Here is an 18,733-nt window from a genome sequence, read left to right as displayed (position 1 = left end):
AAATCAATGTCTGGTGTGGCACAGGATGTCGCAGGTGAAGAGGGAAAGATCTATTGGATATATAGTCGTTTGCACTCACTATAGGACCTATTTCTCAATAGCTAAATTCTTTCTGCCCCAAACTCAATGAGGAAGAAGCAATATTGTGCGTTTAATTACCAAACACTAGAAATCATAAGTGGTATGTATTCTGTTATGATAATTCCATGTGGAAAGCATAATAATTAAATGAAGCCAAATGCATGCAAATATTTTCTAGTCTGCTGGGCTGGCTTTTGTTTTGCAGTCATTAAAGGCCATAATGAATCAGGATTAACATATGTTTCTGGCAGTTAATCCTATGTGGGTTAAAGGCCTGGAGAACCTCCCAAGTTTCATTTGCCAAAGAACAATGCATTTCCCACTAAGGAAAATTTGCTTTCTAAAATTCTCTTCTGCCAAAAACACTTCCAGGCATATCAGTTATGTCAGAAATCAAAAAAAGCCATAAAGAAAAGAACAGATACACATTCATCACATATTAAAGATTAATGCCAGTATAACTACTCACTTGATCAAAACAAAACAAAAACTAGCCCAGTGATGGCGAACCTTTTAGAGACCGAGTGCCCAAACTGCAACCCAAAACCCACTTATGTATCATCTGGTGCCAAGTGGGCATGACCCATTGGGTGGGCGTGACCCATTGTGTGGGCATGGCTGCGGTGGTAACGGCAGACTGGGTGGCACTAAAAAGTTCAATCAAGCAGTTCCAACTTTGCGAGATCATTTTTTTCCCCGCAAGAAGTTGAAATTGATTGATTGATTGAATCTTCTTTTTTTTTGCATACGGCGGCAGAGGCCTAAAGCAAAAAGGTTTTATAAAACCCAGCTGAAGGCCTAGGACTGGGGCAATGGCGCGCATGCCCACAGAGAGAGCTCTGCGTGCCACCTGTGGCACACGTGCCATAGGTTCGCCACCATGGAACTAGCCTATTGAATTTAGTGGGCATCATTTTTGAGGAGCCATGCAGTACAAACAGTAAAAGTCCTACTTGTGTCAAAAACATTCCTTGATATTTTAACATGTTTTTATTTAATTCCTAGGATAAACTGTTGACAATATCCAAAAGATAGTGTTTTGTTCCAGTAAATATATATAATTTTTATTAAGAAAATTTTAGAACAATAAACACAACATAGAAATGTTGAAAGAAAAGAGTAAGGAAAGGATAAGGAAATGAAAGAAAAGTAGTAAGTCAAAAAATGCAGATAGAGAAAGGAAAAGTTATATAAAAAAAGCGCTTGCTGTTTTATTAACAGCAGTTGCATTTCTATTTTACCTACTCTATAAGGTTACTTCTCCATTGAAATTTTAGATACAGTTTAGTTTCTGTCTATCAAACACATACACTCCAGTAGAAATTAATAAACATCCAAGACATTCTTAAAATCTAATCATGAGAGACCAGTTATATTTGATTCTTTTTTTTCTTTACTTTTTTTTTGTTTTTTCTTTTTTCTTTTTATTTTTTTTTATTGAAAGTTTTATAAAATTTTACAATATAAATCCCCCCTCCCCCCAAACCCAACCCTCCATCCCTCCCCCCCTCACTTCCCAGAGCCAATCACAGGATTAACAATAAAATAATCATAATCTAACTAACATTAATCAACTATTAATCTAACAAATCTATAACTTCCTTTAACTCTCTTTTAAAACAAATATACAATTATTAAATGCCATAATATTAACATAATTTTAAATATCAAAAATCAAAAATTCATTCAAAAACCAAATGATATTTTTTGGTTCCATTTTCAACTCAATATAATCAATCCATCTTCTCCAAACCAATATACAGTTATATTTGATTCTTGCAACAATCACATAATTCTCTTGGAGCAGAAATAAAATTCCTTCTTTCTAACTGGCAGTATTATAGTTACTTCAAATAGGGATGATCAGAGTTTTCTACTTTAATATTTTAAACTAGATAAAAGCAGCACTTGGCACTTGTTTTAGAGCAAGACAATTATCTAAAAGGAAGAAAAATTCTCCCTAGAACCTATGCAGATTAATCTGTATTCTAATTTAAAACAATGTAGATTCTTATTTTATTAAACTATATTTTCTTTGGCATTTTTCTTTTGATAGCTTCATGATATAATTCAAAGATGGGGCTTCCAAAACATCTCTACAAGCAGACCTGCTACTCTTCCTGGGGAAAAAAAGAATCTGTTTCAAGTGAATCTAAAACTCTTTTCAAACATAGCTGACAGAATGGTTCAAAGCTGTATCTTATAACAAAGCAATAAAAAAATCAGATTTATCAGTATCATCAAGAAAGACTTCCTTGAACTACAAAGCAATGATCTATGTACAATAAATGAAAATCTGAGCCCTGTAAATGAAATATTGAAAGGAAAAGTTCTAGCATCTAATTCTAAACCAACCTCAAGAGGCTTGAAAGTGAGCATAGTTATGAAACTAGGAGCAAATCACGGTCTTCCTTCTAGGCTGATTTTCTGTACAATTTTTACAAATTAGCTAGCAAAATAGTTTATAAAGTCATCCAAAACATATTAGAACCCTGTATGGAAAAGGAGATGCCAGATGTTTATGCTAGTTTTAGACTAGGTCAAAAAGCAAAATACATTATTGTTAATGCATGTTGGATAACTGAGAAAGCCAAATACACCCCAAAAGAAAATAGATGCCTTATTGATTATAGAAAGGTTTTAAATTGAATTAGGTATGTGGAATGTGCTTAGGAGAATGGAAACGGCAAGACTCATCCATAAGTTTGTTCCTCAGAGAATCTCTCTGCAAAGAAATTGATCTGAAAGGGAGTTTTTTTTTGAGGGGGGGGATTATTTTGATTAAACCATGGTTTCGTGTCTCCAAATTGGACACTTGGTTTACCCACTTCCTCTTTTAACTATTTATAAGGAAGCTGATTATCATTAAATCGACCTGTAAGACAATATTTTATGGGATTAAATATCAAGAAAAGTTAAAAAAAGGAATTTAAAGAGGACTTATTTGATCAGGGTTAATGTACTGTATATGTTGTGGTTTTTTGGTAGCTATTATTATTATTATTTTTAAAAAAGGTTTGAATGACAAGGCTTTAAAAATCAATTTATAAGCAGGGAGAGATTTGTTGTTTCATTTTTTAGAGAACATGATAAATTGAAATACAAAATGGATTAGATTCAGATTAAAATATAATATGTTAGCTCTTAATAGACTTTGGCTGATTAGAACTAAATGATGAGTTTTTATCAATGGATTATTGATAAGGGATGAGATATAGGAAGAAGATCTCTTTTTATTGAAATGTTAGAGAAAGTGGTTTATATTTGTCTGGGAGGAAGAGAGATTCTTTACAACTGGAGACACAAGGGATTGAACCTGCAAAGGCTCATGGCCTACTAGAAAGCTATTGTTTTTCAAATAAACAATTTCTTGGAGTAGAAGGGGAATGTTAGCAAACTCCAAACCTGTTAAAATCTACCTCTCTCTAAACAGGCAGGCAATATTTCCCTAAATTACTGGCATAGCTGAACATCCAGCCAGTTGCCAGGTTGCTGCTGTGTTTGGACACAATCTGGCTCTTTCGTTAGAGTGAAATTATGTTCAATTTGAGCAAGAGCACATGTTTTCTCAAACCACATTTCAATAGATACAACCTGTTCTCTTCCATGCTTGCCTTCTTTTTCACCACTGTGGGAGTAAAAATAATTTAGTTGCTCTGATTTAGGGAAGTTTGCTTTTATTGACAATAAATTCTGTACCTAATGTCTAAAATTCTAAACAAACAGGTGCCTCGTGTTGTTTACAATGCAATCAAAGCCTATAAAGCAAAATTAAACAAAATTATGGACCAAAAAATAAAAGAAGCCATAGAGGTCAGAAATGGAGAATATTAATATGAATGATTTGCCCCTGCCATGTTTCATTCATAAAATCAGTTCAACACAGAATTGAAAAGAACCTGGACTTCAACTAGATCAGTTAAGCTCAGGTACTGTAGTAAAGTACTATAGGTGTAGATCTATAGTATCCTGATACTTAGAAAATATAGAAAGAGAAATTATTCATTTTTGTGGCCTGATTGCTACATAAAAGGCTATTTTTAATGGCAAACTATTGGTATGCTGCTTATTATTATTTTGTGGTGTCTAAGATTGTTTTTGGAGATCTGCTTGTGTAATTTGCCTATTTTCCTAAGAAACATATTTTTATTGATTATAAAATTATTTATTAAAAATTCAGCATTAAACAATACTTTATGTCTTATGCTGATTTAAATTTAACTGGTTTTTTTAGGATAACCCTTTTCTAAAATTTAGAATTTTTGGCAACAATAAGACAATATATCTAATAAAATATGTTCTGTTTACAAACAAATAATACAGTAAAACAAAGAAAAAAATGGCAGAAAACAATACCTTATTTATTTATTTAGTAAAATAAGCCTGCACCTTATTTTTACCTATTAACAAAGAGCAATATCAAAAATTTAAAAGCAATTTTTTTTTTGTTAATTACAAAAGTCTCAATTTTTAAACTCTGGGGTCAGGTTCAACCATTACAGATGCTTCTGGCAGAAATATGGCTAATTGCAGCGGTTCAATCAGCATGAAGGTTTTCTAAGCCAACTATTTACATAAGCATCCCAAAAGAGCCCAACAAAACATTTTAAGTTTGAGAAATTTTACATTTTCTTACCAGCTCACTCAAACATGACACTGATTGAATCCCATGTTATGTAATACTCTTCCGCTTATAAGGGGCCTTTCTGTAAGTGTCCAGAGCTCAGAGAGTAACACGGCCAGTTCACATTTTCATATTTTAAAAGAACATAGAATTTTTTTTCATCACGGTACTGCGAATGTAACAGCTTATGATTTGATGGCTTATATTCTTAAATCGTTGGGCGAATGCAATTATCGTTTCTAAAATCTGGGGGCATTGTTGAAGAAGTGGGTGGAAGAGAATAAAAATGAGTGCAGACCTCTTCAAACTTTGGAGATTTTGCATTAGGTGAATTGGGGCAGGACTGCTAAAAATACCATGCGTCAGAGTAAAGGTGAAAACCAAGCAGCTGTCATTTTATTATTTTCCATATTTCTCTTTGTTTTCTTCTTAGGAACATTTGAACAAAATGTTTTGATGTTCCCTGTAGTTTTCAAATGGATATGGATGTTAATGTGAAGGCAATAAAACAAATAAATGTAGAGTTGCTTGCTGAAATAACTGATATGCATAGATAGATTATTTATTGAAAATCTTTGTTCTTGAACAGGAACCACTTTACCAGTATTATTATATGTGAAATAGGAATCTCTATTCCCCAAACCTTAGAATAAGTTGCATCACATCAAGGTGTGAATTTAGCATATACAAGCTGAAAAAAGCACAGCTGAAGGAAACCAAAGGCCCATTAAATCCTGCATAAATACATACTATATGTTAATACATACTATAAATACATACTATATATAGTATAAATACATACTATATGATCAATGATCCATTTAAATCTTAAAGTGGCCTAAGTGGTACCCAAAAAGAGAGGAAAAGGAGCAATTATATCTCCACACTGATCTTTTGCAATATCTGCCTATATTTGTAGTGTTGGATTAATACAGGTAGTCCTCGACTTACAGCAGTTCATTTAATGACCGTTCGAAGTTACAATGGCACTGAAAAAAGTGACTTATGACCACTTTTCACACTTATGACCATTGTTGCATGTCACATGGTTTACATTCGGATGCTTGACAACTGACTCACACTTATGACAATTGTATTGCCCTGGAGTCATGTGATCCCCTTTTGCAAACTTCTGGCAAGCAAAGTCAATGAAGAAGCCAGCTTCACTTGACAACCATGTTACTAATTTAAGAACTACAATGGGGTGACAAAAGTCATAAAATGGGGCAAAACTCACTTAACACATGTCTCACTGAGCAACATAAATTCTGGGCTCAATTGTGGTCATAAATCGAGGACTACCTGTATAGTTACAATGGAATTATTTGTGCAATAGAGGGATGAAGACAGTTATGGAAACATCGCAATTTACAAAAATAGGTCTATGAATAGGCATTTATGTATGCAGAGTATGTATGTATACACATCCATTTGCATGGATGTGGAGGAAGCCCCATGCTTTCTGTTACTGTTATCATACCAACAATCTCAGTGATCCCAGAATGCAGGAGATTAAAGTAAGGGCAGAAAGTGGATGAGACTTTCAGAAGAGTGCAGTGATGGCAAAGCTCTAAGCCAAAGCACCCACATTGCAATGCTTTGTAGTGAAGAGCATATCTCTTAAGTAATAACTAATATGCCAACATTTTAGATACACAAATACATACATAAACCCAAGTTTCCTGGATACTTAATTCTGATACCAGTATTATGGGCGAGATGTGTATAGCAGTAAGAAAAGAAAATACCTAGAATACTGCAACCAGTTTTGGTCTCCACACTATAAAAAAGATGTTGAGACTCTGGAGAGAGTGCAGAGAAGAGCAATAAGGATGATTAGCGGACTGGAGGCTAAAACATATGAAGAATGTTTACAGGAACTGGGCATGGCTAGTCTAGTGAAGAGAAGGAACAGGGGAGACATGATAGCAGTGTTCCAATATTTGAGGGGCTGTCACAGAGAGGAGGGGGTCAACCTATTTTCCAAAGCACCTGAAGGCCAGATAAGAAACAATGGATGGAAACTGGTCAAGGAGAGTTTTAATCTGGAAATAAGGAGAAATTTTCTGACAGTGAGAAAAATCAACCAATGGAACTTAACTTGCCTTCAGAAATTGGGGGTGCTTCATCACTGGAAGATTTCAAGAAGAGACTGGACAGCCATTTATAGGATCTCCTGCTTGAGCAGGGGGTGGACTAGATGACCTACAAGGTCCCTTCCAACTCTGTTTTCTATTCTATTCTATTCTATTCTATTCTATTCTATTCTATTTCTATTTCTATTTCTATTTCTATTTCTATTTCTATTTCTATTCCTATTCTAAAATTCTCTGCCAATAAATACCATAAATACTTTCCTAAATATCTGAAACCAACCATTTTTAAAAAGCATAACCTCCACCTTTTCTGACTAGGACCAGAAGAAAGGTAGAATCCTCTCTTTTCTATGCTACATTGATGTCCAGTCGAATTTTTCTCAATTACTAATGGTGGAAAATATTCCTAACTCATTTTTTAATGTATTTTTTACATTATTTGCTGCACCTGTTTAGGTAGGGAACCACACTCCAAAAACTAAAATTGCTATAACTGAAGAATAATTAAAACTATAGGAATTAAAATAATGACTCTCCCTGTGTTTTGCTGTCTTTCCTGAGGGAAGATGCAAGCAGTTCAGATTGTGGCATTCTTATAAAGTCTGCTCCCGCCCCCAACAATAGTCAAACAAGTCCTCCTTGTGTGAAAAAAGATCAGTTAAGCTACATGAGGCTCCATGTGTCATGTGGAGATGTTTCTTCTAAAATTTCTCAAAATGATATGCTAACCTGTATAGTTGGGTAGGCAAAGGCAAGCGTAATTGTTTATCCCATCCATACAAGTTGAGTTGTTCTCACAATCGTTATCTTGACAGTCATCTGGATTCAGATCACATTTCTTCCCTTCAAATCCAGTAGGGCAGGAACAGCTTTTAATTTAGGAATAAAGGAGAGATGGGCATTAACTGGCATTTCAGGCAAAAATGACTTACAAACAGGAACTACATATATAAACACACACAACAAAGGGGAAGTCTCTGAAAATCAAGGGATACTAAATTAGAAAGTTTATGCAGATTCTAACTTCAGCACATAAGCAAAAGTTTCTCAGACTGAGGTAAATTGTCATAATTTAATATTTACATTTTATCACAGAAATTAGATATATATGTATCTGAGGGTAGAACTGTAAAAAGGGGGATAGGAAGATACCATTAAAGAAGAATACTGGATAATTTAATTAAGACACATAACTACATCTGGGATTGCCCAGATCTTTTCAATTCTGCTATATCATGCAGTTTAGCAATTCAATGGGCAGATGACAGGTCTGGATAACTACAGATTGCAGATCAGCTTCAGTGAATTTTGTGGTTTGTTCCAGATTCATGCTTCACAATTCTGGCAGCGCAAATACTTCCAGATATATTCAATTGTTTTTTTTCTGGATACATAATAAGAAGGCCGGTTCATGTCTTAGCAGTAAATCTTTCCTGGATTATGTAACTTTCGGCATCAAAGGTATATGTATGTGCTCTATTGCATTCTATTGTTCTACGACACACAAACACACTACATCCATAGTATTTAGAAGTAAACATTATGTATGCAGCAGAAATAGTCAGAATAGTTTTTTTTCTCAGTCAAAACTAAATTGGAGAATACAGCTAAGGTGCGATAAGCATGACTTCATCAAAACCATAGTCATAAATCTTAGTAATCTGGCATTATGTATATAATAATGTCAGTAGTGCTGAACTTTACAGATGAACTTAAAGGTCCTAAACATTCTGATGATAATTACTTCTGAAAACACCAATTTCCCTTTTATAATTTTATTTTGAAAACATATATACTGCAAAATGAAGAAGAAATACAATACCATAAATATAACCATGAAATATTGTAAGGCCTGGGTGAAAAACTACGTTTTAGTCTCTGCTGTACAGTAACAAGGAGGGGATTTGTCTTGGCTTCAGTCTCTATGGGGCCCAACTCAGAAAAAATAAATTGGTAGGATTTGCAAAAGGTACCATATTTGTGGAGAAAGACTATGTGGAAAAAGAAGTTATCTAAATACTTTAGGCATAAGCTATATAAGTCTTTATATATAATTGTATGTATGCTACATTGAGTTCAGAAGACAATAAACAGTGAAACTGCTTCAACAGGGACATATATGGGATTTTCAAGAGACATTGCCTATTTTTTGTGCTGCTCTTTCCAATTTGCAAAATAGCTTCAAAAGCTGTTCCAAGAAAAGCATATTAGAATAATACAATTCTCAGGTTTTTGCAGAAAAGACAGGTCCTTTTCCCCAGCCACTATTATGTGGCTGTTCAACATTAGTGATGGGTTAGGAAGACCTCCCTCCTGAAAATGTCTGACTTCTTTGTGTTCATGTTTGGGTTGTTGTTTTTTTGACAAACTTCCCATCTTCACTCTTCATTTTGTTCTATTTTTTCTTTATATTATTTTTAATTCATTTTTATTTGTAACTGCCTTAGGAGTCTGAATCCATATCTATTTAAATAACAACATAATACTTAAGAGAAAATTGGAACCTCATCGGTCAACTCCTAAAGTCAAGCCCCCAGCAACAGTAAAAATTCTGCCTTCTCCATGTTTAGTTTGGATTATTATTTCACATTTATTCCTTCACTGGTTTGGAGACCCTCAGAAGCCTGGGAGATGTCCAGTCCCAGTTTCACAGGAAAGGAAAAATAGAACATCAATGATATATATATATATATATCATGATGTAAGAATGAAGGCTGGTTAAGTGAGAACCTGTGATTCCCAGCCCAGAGATGTTATTATGAATCAACTACCTATGCAGGCTGCCACGTATCCATCCGTTCAAATAGAAAATTTGAAGAATTATACATTTTAAACTCTGGATCCCAAACATAGTTACTTTTTTTAGAGTGAAATGGCCAGTGATTCATTGTTGAGGGTTCATTCTTATTGGTAAATAAAGGTACTAATCTACCTGCATCTTCTGCCAATGAAGGGTTGAATTAGAGACCTTTGATTTTTGAACCCTGGTATGAGCTTGATAGACTTTCCTACTGCCTTTACTATAGCAAGTGGTCAGATGCCTAGGAATCATGAATGGCTGTAGACTCTCTAGGGATTCCACTATCAATTGAGTTGCTGGTCTCTTGCTCTAGTTCCAAAACCAAGCAGTGACCCATATGGACTGAAGCAATCTAAAGATGGAGCTGATGGGCAGGATTTTCTGATTTTCATTCCAATAAAAAATATTGTGTAAACAAGAAGCAGATGGTAGAAATCTTCAAGGTTGTGAAATAAGCATCCATGTAGCCACTGATTCAAATAGGCTGGAGGAAGAGGATTCATAATTTGGAAGTAAAGGGAAGGATTCCTAGATGTTCTGAAGTGAGAACTTTTAGGTATGGCTTCCTAATTCTCTGCAGTAAATCAACTTACCTAACCTTCTTGAGTCTACTTGGGAATATGGAACAGGAATAGTCTAATCATTTTACCTGAGAGGCCTTGCATGGATAGCCCAACATATGAGGATGAGTCAATCACAAACAATTATCCCCCCTCCGCCCCATTACCAGTTTGCCAAAGATTCTGCAGTCATTGTTGAAGCAACTACAACAGTTGCAATCCTCCCATACAAAGTATTTCCTTTCCTCATCAGTATGGGAATCTGACCAAATTTACTGCCTTCTTCACTCAATAGGAATTAAACATCTTCCTAAGATTATTTCCTTATCAAGTGAACCACCATGGGATTTATATTTAGTCTAATGACTGAAGGATGTGTAAAATGAACAACCCAGTACAGTTCAGATTTAGTTGATTCAACTGGTACATCTGAGAACTAACTTTAAAGACCTTGTCAAGCAAGTGACTTGAGACTGTGAAAACCATTGCCTATAACAGGTGAAGCATTTAGAGAGGAAATATATTGATGAGACGGCCATTATCTCAGGATATGAGCTAGAATGAAAGAGGCTGAACTGACTACCAGATGAAATAGAGGACACAGTCATTAATCAAGGCGCTTGATTAACTTTGACAGCATTAATCCAGGTCTGCTTGAACATCAACAGAAAAGTAAAGGAATTGCAGCAGAATATGAGAATATGTTAGTGGGAAGGGCAGATATCATTATTCTCTTTCATTCCCTGTATCTCCACACAGACTTTTTTTTTAATCCCTGAACATTTGAAAAATGAAACACATCATATACAACATCTTCCAACAAAATGGATATCAATGCAACTTCATCAAAAAGTGCTTGACCACTCAATCCAATATAGCGCAGCTAACTGAAGTTGTGAATAGGATTCTTCACTGCCATACATCAAAACATCTCACAATTCACCAACAGATTACAACCACATGGCATCACCATAGCAGACAAACCAATTAAATCCCTCCAAAACATCCTAAGTAAACCGAAATACCCAGCAGCCTCAGAAGAAGAAACCTTCCCCCCCCAGCAAATAGTGTAGGGATTGCAATAGACAGTATGTACTATAGGACAAAGAGGCAGAAGATTAGCAGAACACATCCATGAATACCAACAGAAGACATGATGAAAGCTCCTTAATTTCACAATACATGGACAGAATTAATCATAGTTTCAACTGGGAAACTGTGGGCATCCTAGACCAAGTCAAGTCCAAAAGCACTAGAGAATTCCTGGAAGCCTGGCACTCAGACAAACTGGCCATCAACTGGCACATAGAGATAATCATATCATTCAAAAGAGACAATCAAAAAGCCAAAAAGGAAATAAAAAGACCAAATACCTCCTCACCGGCAATCCACATCCAGATGAGCAGGGATTAACCCCAAGATTAACATGAGACCAACAATCAAGAAGCAAACAATACCCCAGACAAGAAACTATCAACTCAGACTAACATGCTAATAGCCAACAATTTCCCAATCATGGAACCACCCAATAACATTGACAGGACAAGCTACTAGTATAAAAAAAGGAGAGCAAACCCCATTCCCCACTAGCACTGATGATGTTAGCTAGTTTGGTAATGAATCGTCTACCAGGAAACAATCAAGTTCAAAGAGCACCAAGGACCTCACAGACTTTGCGTTTTTTGTTCAGTACTATTCAATTTTATTCCTGGGACCAAAATTCCCAGAAAATACTACTTAATGATTGGAAATACAGAATTAGCAACTTAAAGCAATTTATCAGAAAATTTACAAGTTACTTTCCTTCTTCCTCTCCGGCCTATACTCCTAATATTTTTGTGAAGATGGTGGTTTCCTATATCCGTTCTATGAATATCACCACAGAACCATGTAATCCTTAGATGTCGCTACATTCATCCCTTCATTGCTTAACTCTTAGAATGGTTGTGGAAGGCATGCATTTTTATCAAATTGGATCTCAGAGGGCTCTATAGTCTATTTTTCATGAAAGAAGCACCTTAATAATTAATTGCTTTTGACTCTCACTATGGGAATTCTGAATATATGGTAATGTTGTTCAAGTTGGTGTGCAAACTTTTGGTCTTTCAAAGATTTATGAATAAAATTTTACATGGCTTTTGGACAAGATTTTTACTGTCTAATTTAAATGAGTTGCTGATTTATTCAAAAGATCCTACACAGCTCAATTTTGCCAATTCTCCCAAAATGCATGGTTGGTTCACTTTTGTGACTTAGCTCCATATTAAGATAGAGAAATATTTCTTTGATTTGCTTTTATTAGACCAATGCAACTCTATCACCTAAGACAGGATTCACAATCTCTTGGAGTCATGCCCCTCACCCGGGGCATTTTGCCTATGTTTACCATAAATTAAATCCTAATCTTACTTCAATTTTTTCACTTAAACCTCAAAGACATTTCCTTAACTTGAACATGCATTCACTTCTCAACCCAGTCTTTATCCTCCATATCCTACCTTCCCCTCTTTTATACAGAACTCTAATTTTTCCCTGGGAGCAGTATTTCTACAATCAGAATTTAAGGACCACACATTTTCTGGGAAATTCCTGCAGCTGAAGAGGTCAATAATTACCAAACCAAGATCTTCAAACTACCAAGGTCCTTGAACTCAAGTAAGCCTCCCTAATAGCTTGCTTAGGCTTTTGCAGATGTCAGCTCATGAGTTATCTTAACCAGCACTTGTATTTTTAGATGGCAACTAGAAAATAATTAACCCCAAAGCTGATTTATGCAGACCTCTGCTTTAATGTGTATTCTTATGGTAAGAAGAAAATCTAACCTATTTATTGGATATAAAATTATTGATGTTTGACATCATTACCGATCATCATTTATTATAAGACTATGTAAGACTGCTCTTTATAGTTGGCAGGACCTTATATTCTGTCTCCAGTACTGTTCAGATAAACCTGGCCCAAGTAGATTGTCTGATCTTCACTTGTCTGTTGGATAATGGATAATTTTCCCCTTCAGAAAAAAAAGGAGGAAGTAAACTCTCCGAATAATCAATATACCTGAATAAAAAGAGCGACAATAATTGCAAAATAAAAACAAGCAACTGTATGGAAGTTACTCCTGCTAAGTCAAGCAAATTTGATTATCTCTTATTGAGCTGCCACTTCCCACCTTAGCAAAAGGAACAAGTCACTCCTTCCCCAGCCTTTTTTAGAGAATAAGTTTGATGAGGTGGATAGCTGTGCAGCCGAACAAAGCAGTGCTTTACTGAAGCATTTTTTTTAAAGTGCCATAAAATGATGTGAAAGGATTATACAGAAGAGCTGCTTGCACGATTCATCTTACAGTGATTGCTCATAAGCCATAATATTGGAAGGAATGGGGATATAACTTTAGAAAGGATGAAGGAAAACAAACTGCTTGAATCAATTCTATTTAAAGGGCACTCAATCTGTATGAAATATTTTCTTTGCCTGTCGGCTATCTCATTAGAACCAATAAAATATGTCTTCTGTCTGACCTGGTGGTGATTCAAGAGATCACAAGAGGCAGATAGAGAAGTGAAGAAGAGCTGGCACAGCATCTTTTTTGCCAAGAAAAAAAGTAAGAGGATAAAAGAACTCTAATTAAATAAAGTGATCCATTAATCATGTCTTCCTTTTCCATTACAAAAACCGTCTTTTTTAGGGGCTTATAACTCAGCCATAAAATTGTGTTTTACTCGACAACATGGCATACAAGGTCTCAGTTTAGGAGGGCAGATTATTTCTTTCAGTTTAGAAGACAAATGGGTTGACCCAGTTGGTTATTTTTATTTTCTGTTTCTGTATGCCACCTGAATGAACACATATACCCAGACCATTGAAAGTATATCATTAAAAAGACTGGCAACGAAAGACTGCAGTCCTTCACACAATACGTATGTGCACGCACTGCAAATTTTCATTGCATGGATTTTAATTGCAGGTACTGGCAATGACAGGCAATGACAGTACTTGTGACCAGAATTTCCAACATCAAGCAATGTGATTGTAAAGTGCAATGTCACGTGACCGCATCACTTAGGGATGATAATCCCAGTACTCCTTGTTGTCATCATCAAGTGAGGAACCCAGATTGTTAAACAAGGATCCCCTTGCAACTTGCTGCCAGGTTCCAAGATGCAAAGTCACTGAAGAAGCCAGCAGGAAGTTGCAAGTCCCAGGCTTGCAAGCAGGTTTGTGGGCAGGTAAGTGGCTCTATTGGCTGTGTGAGAATACAAAAGGGACTGGTGTGGCAGAGCACGAATGGGGTGGGGCTTGCAGGCTTGTTGGAGGGTGCAGGAAGCTGCCAGAGTGGTTGCAGGGTGAATGAAGATGTGCAAAGGGTTGACATACAATGTGAGTGTGGGTGGTTACCTGGGTGATTACTTTAGGGCAAGCCACAACAAAAGCCTGGGGGTGGCTGCTGGTGTGTGCGAGTGTGTGTGTGAGGGACTGGAAAGGTGCAGTCCATGTGTGGCAGGGCTGAGGGTGACCACTGCAAGATGTGGGAGTCTTACCAGAACAACTTCAAATCTTCCCTGCTGCTTCCCCAATGACCTTGGGGAAGCCAACAGGAAAGGTTGCAAATGGCAATCATGTGATTGTGGGACACTGCAACCATTGTAAGTGCAAGATAGTTGCCAAGCACCCAGATCACGATTATACGGTTGTGTGGGGATGCTGGGACAACTTGAATTTTGAGGATCAGTCACTCACAGTGGCATTGTAACTTTAGTGTTCTCTTTATTTCTTGGAGAATTCAACACATAGTTTAGATACTATGTATACATTCTCTGTTGATGTGATATGGGTTCAGATGTCCAATCAGCTTGAGGCTACTTAAAAAAAATCTGCAAAAAAGTATGTGAATTCTCTCGTGCATTTCCATCGTGGGACTGGCATTTCATGAAATGCAAAACCTATTTGCTTGTCACACCAAGGCTTCAATAAGTAAATCTGATCAATTGAAAGGTAGATTCCCAGGCAGAATGATGTGACTCAAAATATAGGAAAAACAGGATCAAGATGTTTGGAGTTTCTGAAGATGAAAATATTTTTGGTCATTGGAGGGTTACTAAGGTAAATGAATTATACATTTGGAGCCACCAGTACTGAATTCACCAATTCACCAAAAAGCTAATAAAGTTATGCTCCTCCTGCCTCCCCAACTGTGATAGAGATACATATAGATAGATAGATAGATAGATAGATAGATAGATAGATAGATAGATAGATAGATAGATAGATAGATAGATAGATATGGATATACGATAGAAAAATAGAAAGAAAAAGATACACACGCACACACATATATATTTTGGATATGCCTAATAGTATTATTGAATCTGGCCAAATCTATTAGAAGGAGATTCATGTAGCTTCAATGCTATTACCCAAAAGACCATTTGGTCCTGCCTCTACGACAACAAATTTATATTTTCTTTTCACTTAGAAACTGCACTTCAACATAAGGGCATAAATAAACTGTACAAAATGTAATGCTATTTTAGGGTCAGCTCTTTTGGTAAATTTTGATATGACTACACATATTGGAAGTACTAAATTACATTAGCTTGCTCTGATCAAGTAATTTAGTCTTTGGATGATGTATATGTTGGCCAGATGTATTTGGTTTACAAATCAGCTGTTGTATTCAAACAGATTTTCTCTCTCCAGCAAATGTTTTAAAGCTTTTTGGCTAAATAACTATATGCACCTGCATATCAGTTGGACAGATTCAATAGTCCATAAACATTGAACTTATCCATCAACTATGAAACATTACCGCAGTAAAAAATCTATCAGCCTAGTTCCCCCCCCAAAAGAAGTTCTTAAGTGAATTTTGTGCTACTGGAAATAAAAGGCAGAATTTAATATCCTACAAATTGATATACTCCAGCTACAAAAACAAAATGGCCAATAAACATAGGAACTGTAAGGGCTTCTCTACAATGGGCATGACTCAGTCAGAATGAAATATTCCTGAACTCTATTTTCTTCAGTGAAAAATCCTATTAAAATGTCAGCAGTAATTAAACAGTATGAAAGTATGATTCCTTTGTTCATCGTTTTCAGTTGAGAAAGCTAGAGGGGATAAAAGCAATTTTTTTTGCTATTATTTGTCTTAGTTATAAGAGTGTATATTTTTTATATTATTTGTCTCAGTCATAAAATAAACAGAAATTATATCAAAAGCTATTTTTATATCCAATTTTACCAAACTCTACTATTTTGAAAAAAATTATATGTAGGAGATAACCAGGCTGAGCCTGAGGGAGGGGTCAAGCACGTCATAAGTCATGAGTCCCTGTGCGCCTGCAAGAGATCTAAGTACAGCCCACCTTGAAGCCTTAACTCCCGCTCATCTCCCTTGACCCTTAGTAGCTCAGATTTTTGTAGCGAGCTTAAGCTTGCAATAAATCTTTATACTCGTTTGAACTGCCTGAATCTCCTGTTTTCCCCAGGGTTTGACATTATATGCATTAATAATTTTTTAGAAATAGCAATCTTTATGTGCTTATTCCTAGAGGATGGAAAGAGAAAGTGTGAAATAGGCACAAGTAAAGTTTACTATGAACATTATTTTATACAAAATAAAAAAATGAACACTAATGGTCACAAAGAGAAAGCAACATTTGAGACCAAATTGTTTATCATTAAATGAATTACAGAATGATACAGTTGGAAGGGCACATTCGGCCAATAAATCCAACCTCCAGCTCAGCACAGTAATTCAGATTAAAGCATCTGTGACAATAGCCTCTTCCTAAACACATCACTGATTCCAGAACTGGCTTGTTCATATTTTGAGGTCATTTTACTAACAGTTAGATTCTGTCTCCCTGTTGCTTAAGGTCTTTATTCTTTGTCCTATACTCTGAAGTGATAGAAAACAAATCTAAAAAATTTGTATGAATTCCTAATAGGCATTTATCATAGCCTTCCCTTTTCTGAGGTGAACATTCCTAGCTCCTTGAGTTTCTTCATAAAAACTTCTAGTCAGCTAAATCATCATTGCTGCTCTTTTCTGACCATGTTCCAAGTTCTATGAGATTTTACTTTTCCTGAACTCTGGTGCCTGTACGGTGTCCAGGATTAAGTACAAAAGGTATGATAATCATAACAGAATATAGTAGGATGATTTCTTGTGATTGGAAGTTATATTTCTAGTGATATACCTACAATTGTTATGATCCTTGTTTTGCAGCTGACATCACTGTGCTGTCTTCTTTCCTGTTTGCAGGAAACTATTTACTATTAAACTATTAACTATTTCCCCAAGATATATTGTATCCTAAAGATCTAGTAGATTTGCCTCAACTAAATATTTCATTATTTTCAGTTTTACTTCTGCCTTCCAGGATAATAGTTTATCCACCCAGTACCACATTTGTACCACATTCAAATATGGTAAGCATTCTCTCACTCTCTTCTCACAAGACATCAATAAACTATTGATGGCTCAGGACTGAATCTTAGGGCATACTACTTGATACCTCTCCGGATCACTTTGTGTTAAGTTTTTCTACTTCCACTTCAGCATCTAAGTTTTTCTATTGGTTACTATCAAGTTAGGAAGAGTTTATCCTTTTGTGTCTTCTTCTGTCCTTTAAATAAAACTGGCATAATCACATCAAGTCAAGGATTTCCTGGAAGATCTATGTTTGGCAAAGTTTGTCTCCCAAACTTCCTGATCATTTGTCTTTTATGTCTTGCAGTTTGCTTTTGGACAGCATCACCAGCACCGTAGCAGGCATCAATAACTGTTCTGTTTTAATTCATGCTTTCAGAACATTATCAAACTGATTCATTTGGATTTCTGAGTAAGAGTGGATACTTTTAACATACAGTGCAGCTCCTCCTCTCTTTCTCTTGCTTCTATTCTTTTGACCAAATTATAACCTGCTCTATTCTAACCATTGGATTTAACCCATCAAGTGTCTAATATACATATGAAATCAAATTTTCCTTCCTGTCATAAGAGTTTTAGCATTTCTTGTTTGTTACCCATATTCTGAGCATTATTATATAGACAGTGCAAGCTAAGAAATTTATGAACTAATGTTTTTTTTTAAAAAAAAACAGGTAGGTTAATAGGCCTCATAAATAATTGTTCCATTTCTTTCTGAAGTAATCATCCTTATTTAAGGTCAAAGAAAGGCATATTGTTTAAGACTTCTACCTAATCCCAAGCCTTTTACTGACACTGTTGTGGCAGCATATTACAACAAAAATATGAAAAGCAGTATTACCTGCTGTTTGGGCCCTTTATGCAACATAATCACAGCGTGAACAGGAAGGGTATCAGAATGGAGTTCTAGTCAAAACAGAGTGTATTTCCTGGCTTATGTCACCACTCTGCTATTATTTAGAAGATTATTTTTCTTGTCTGTGACTTACAGAATCCTTCGAGTTAAATCACTTGGCATTTCATATGGAAGAATGCTTTGGCTTAAATTTATAAAGGCAAAGATTTGACAGGTTTGGCAGCTGAGCATGTGTATTAATATGTTTCACTGGGAGAGAGAAAGATATATAGAAAATATAATTT

General features: G+C 35.7%; 1 protein-coding gene across 1 annotated transcript in view; it reads right to left on the bottom strand.

The window, feature by feature from the left end:
- LOC107298139 (slit homolog 3 protein-like) overlaps nt 1–18,733 on the bottom strand; it is a gene marked incomplete at its 5' end in the record, with an annotated part of 94,528 nt that overhangs the window by 52,871 nt on the left and 22,924 nt on the right. The window contains one exon of the mRNA XM_015827499.1: nt 7,531–7,670. Within this exon, the coding sequence (XP_015682985.1) occupies nt 7,531–7,670 (140 nt within the window). The remainder of the gene's footprint in view (nt 1–7,530; nt 7,671–18,733) is intronic.

Source organism: Protobothrops mucrosquamatus, unplaced genomic scaffold (assembly GCF_001527695.2).
Source record: "Protobothrops mucrosquamatus isolate PMUCROS unplaced genomic scaffold, P.Mucros_1.0 scaffold3740, whole genome shotgun sequence".
In the NCBI taxonomy this organism is placed as follows: Eukaryota; Metazoa; Chordata; class Lepidosauria; order Squamata; family Viperidae; genus Protobothrops; species Protobothrops mucrosquamatus.
The sequence above is the reverse complement of the archived record's forward strand: the minus strand, read 5'-3'. Positions and strand labels throughout refer to the sequence as shown.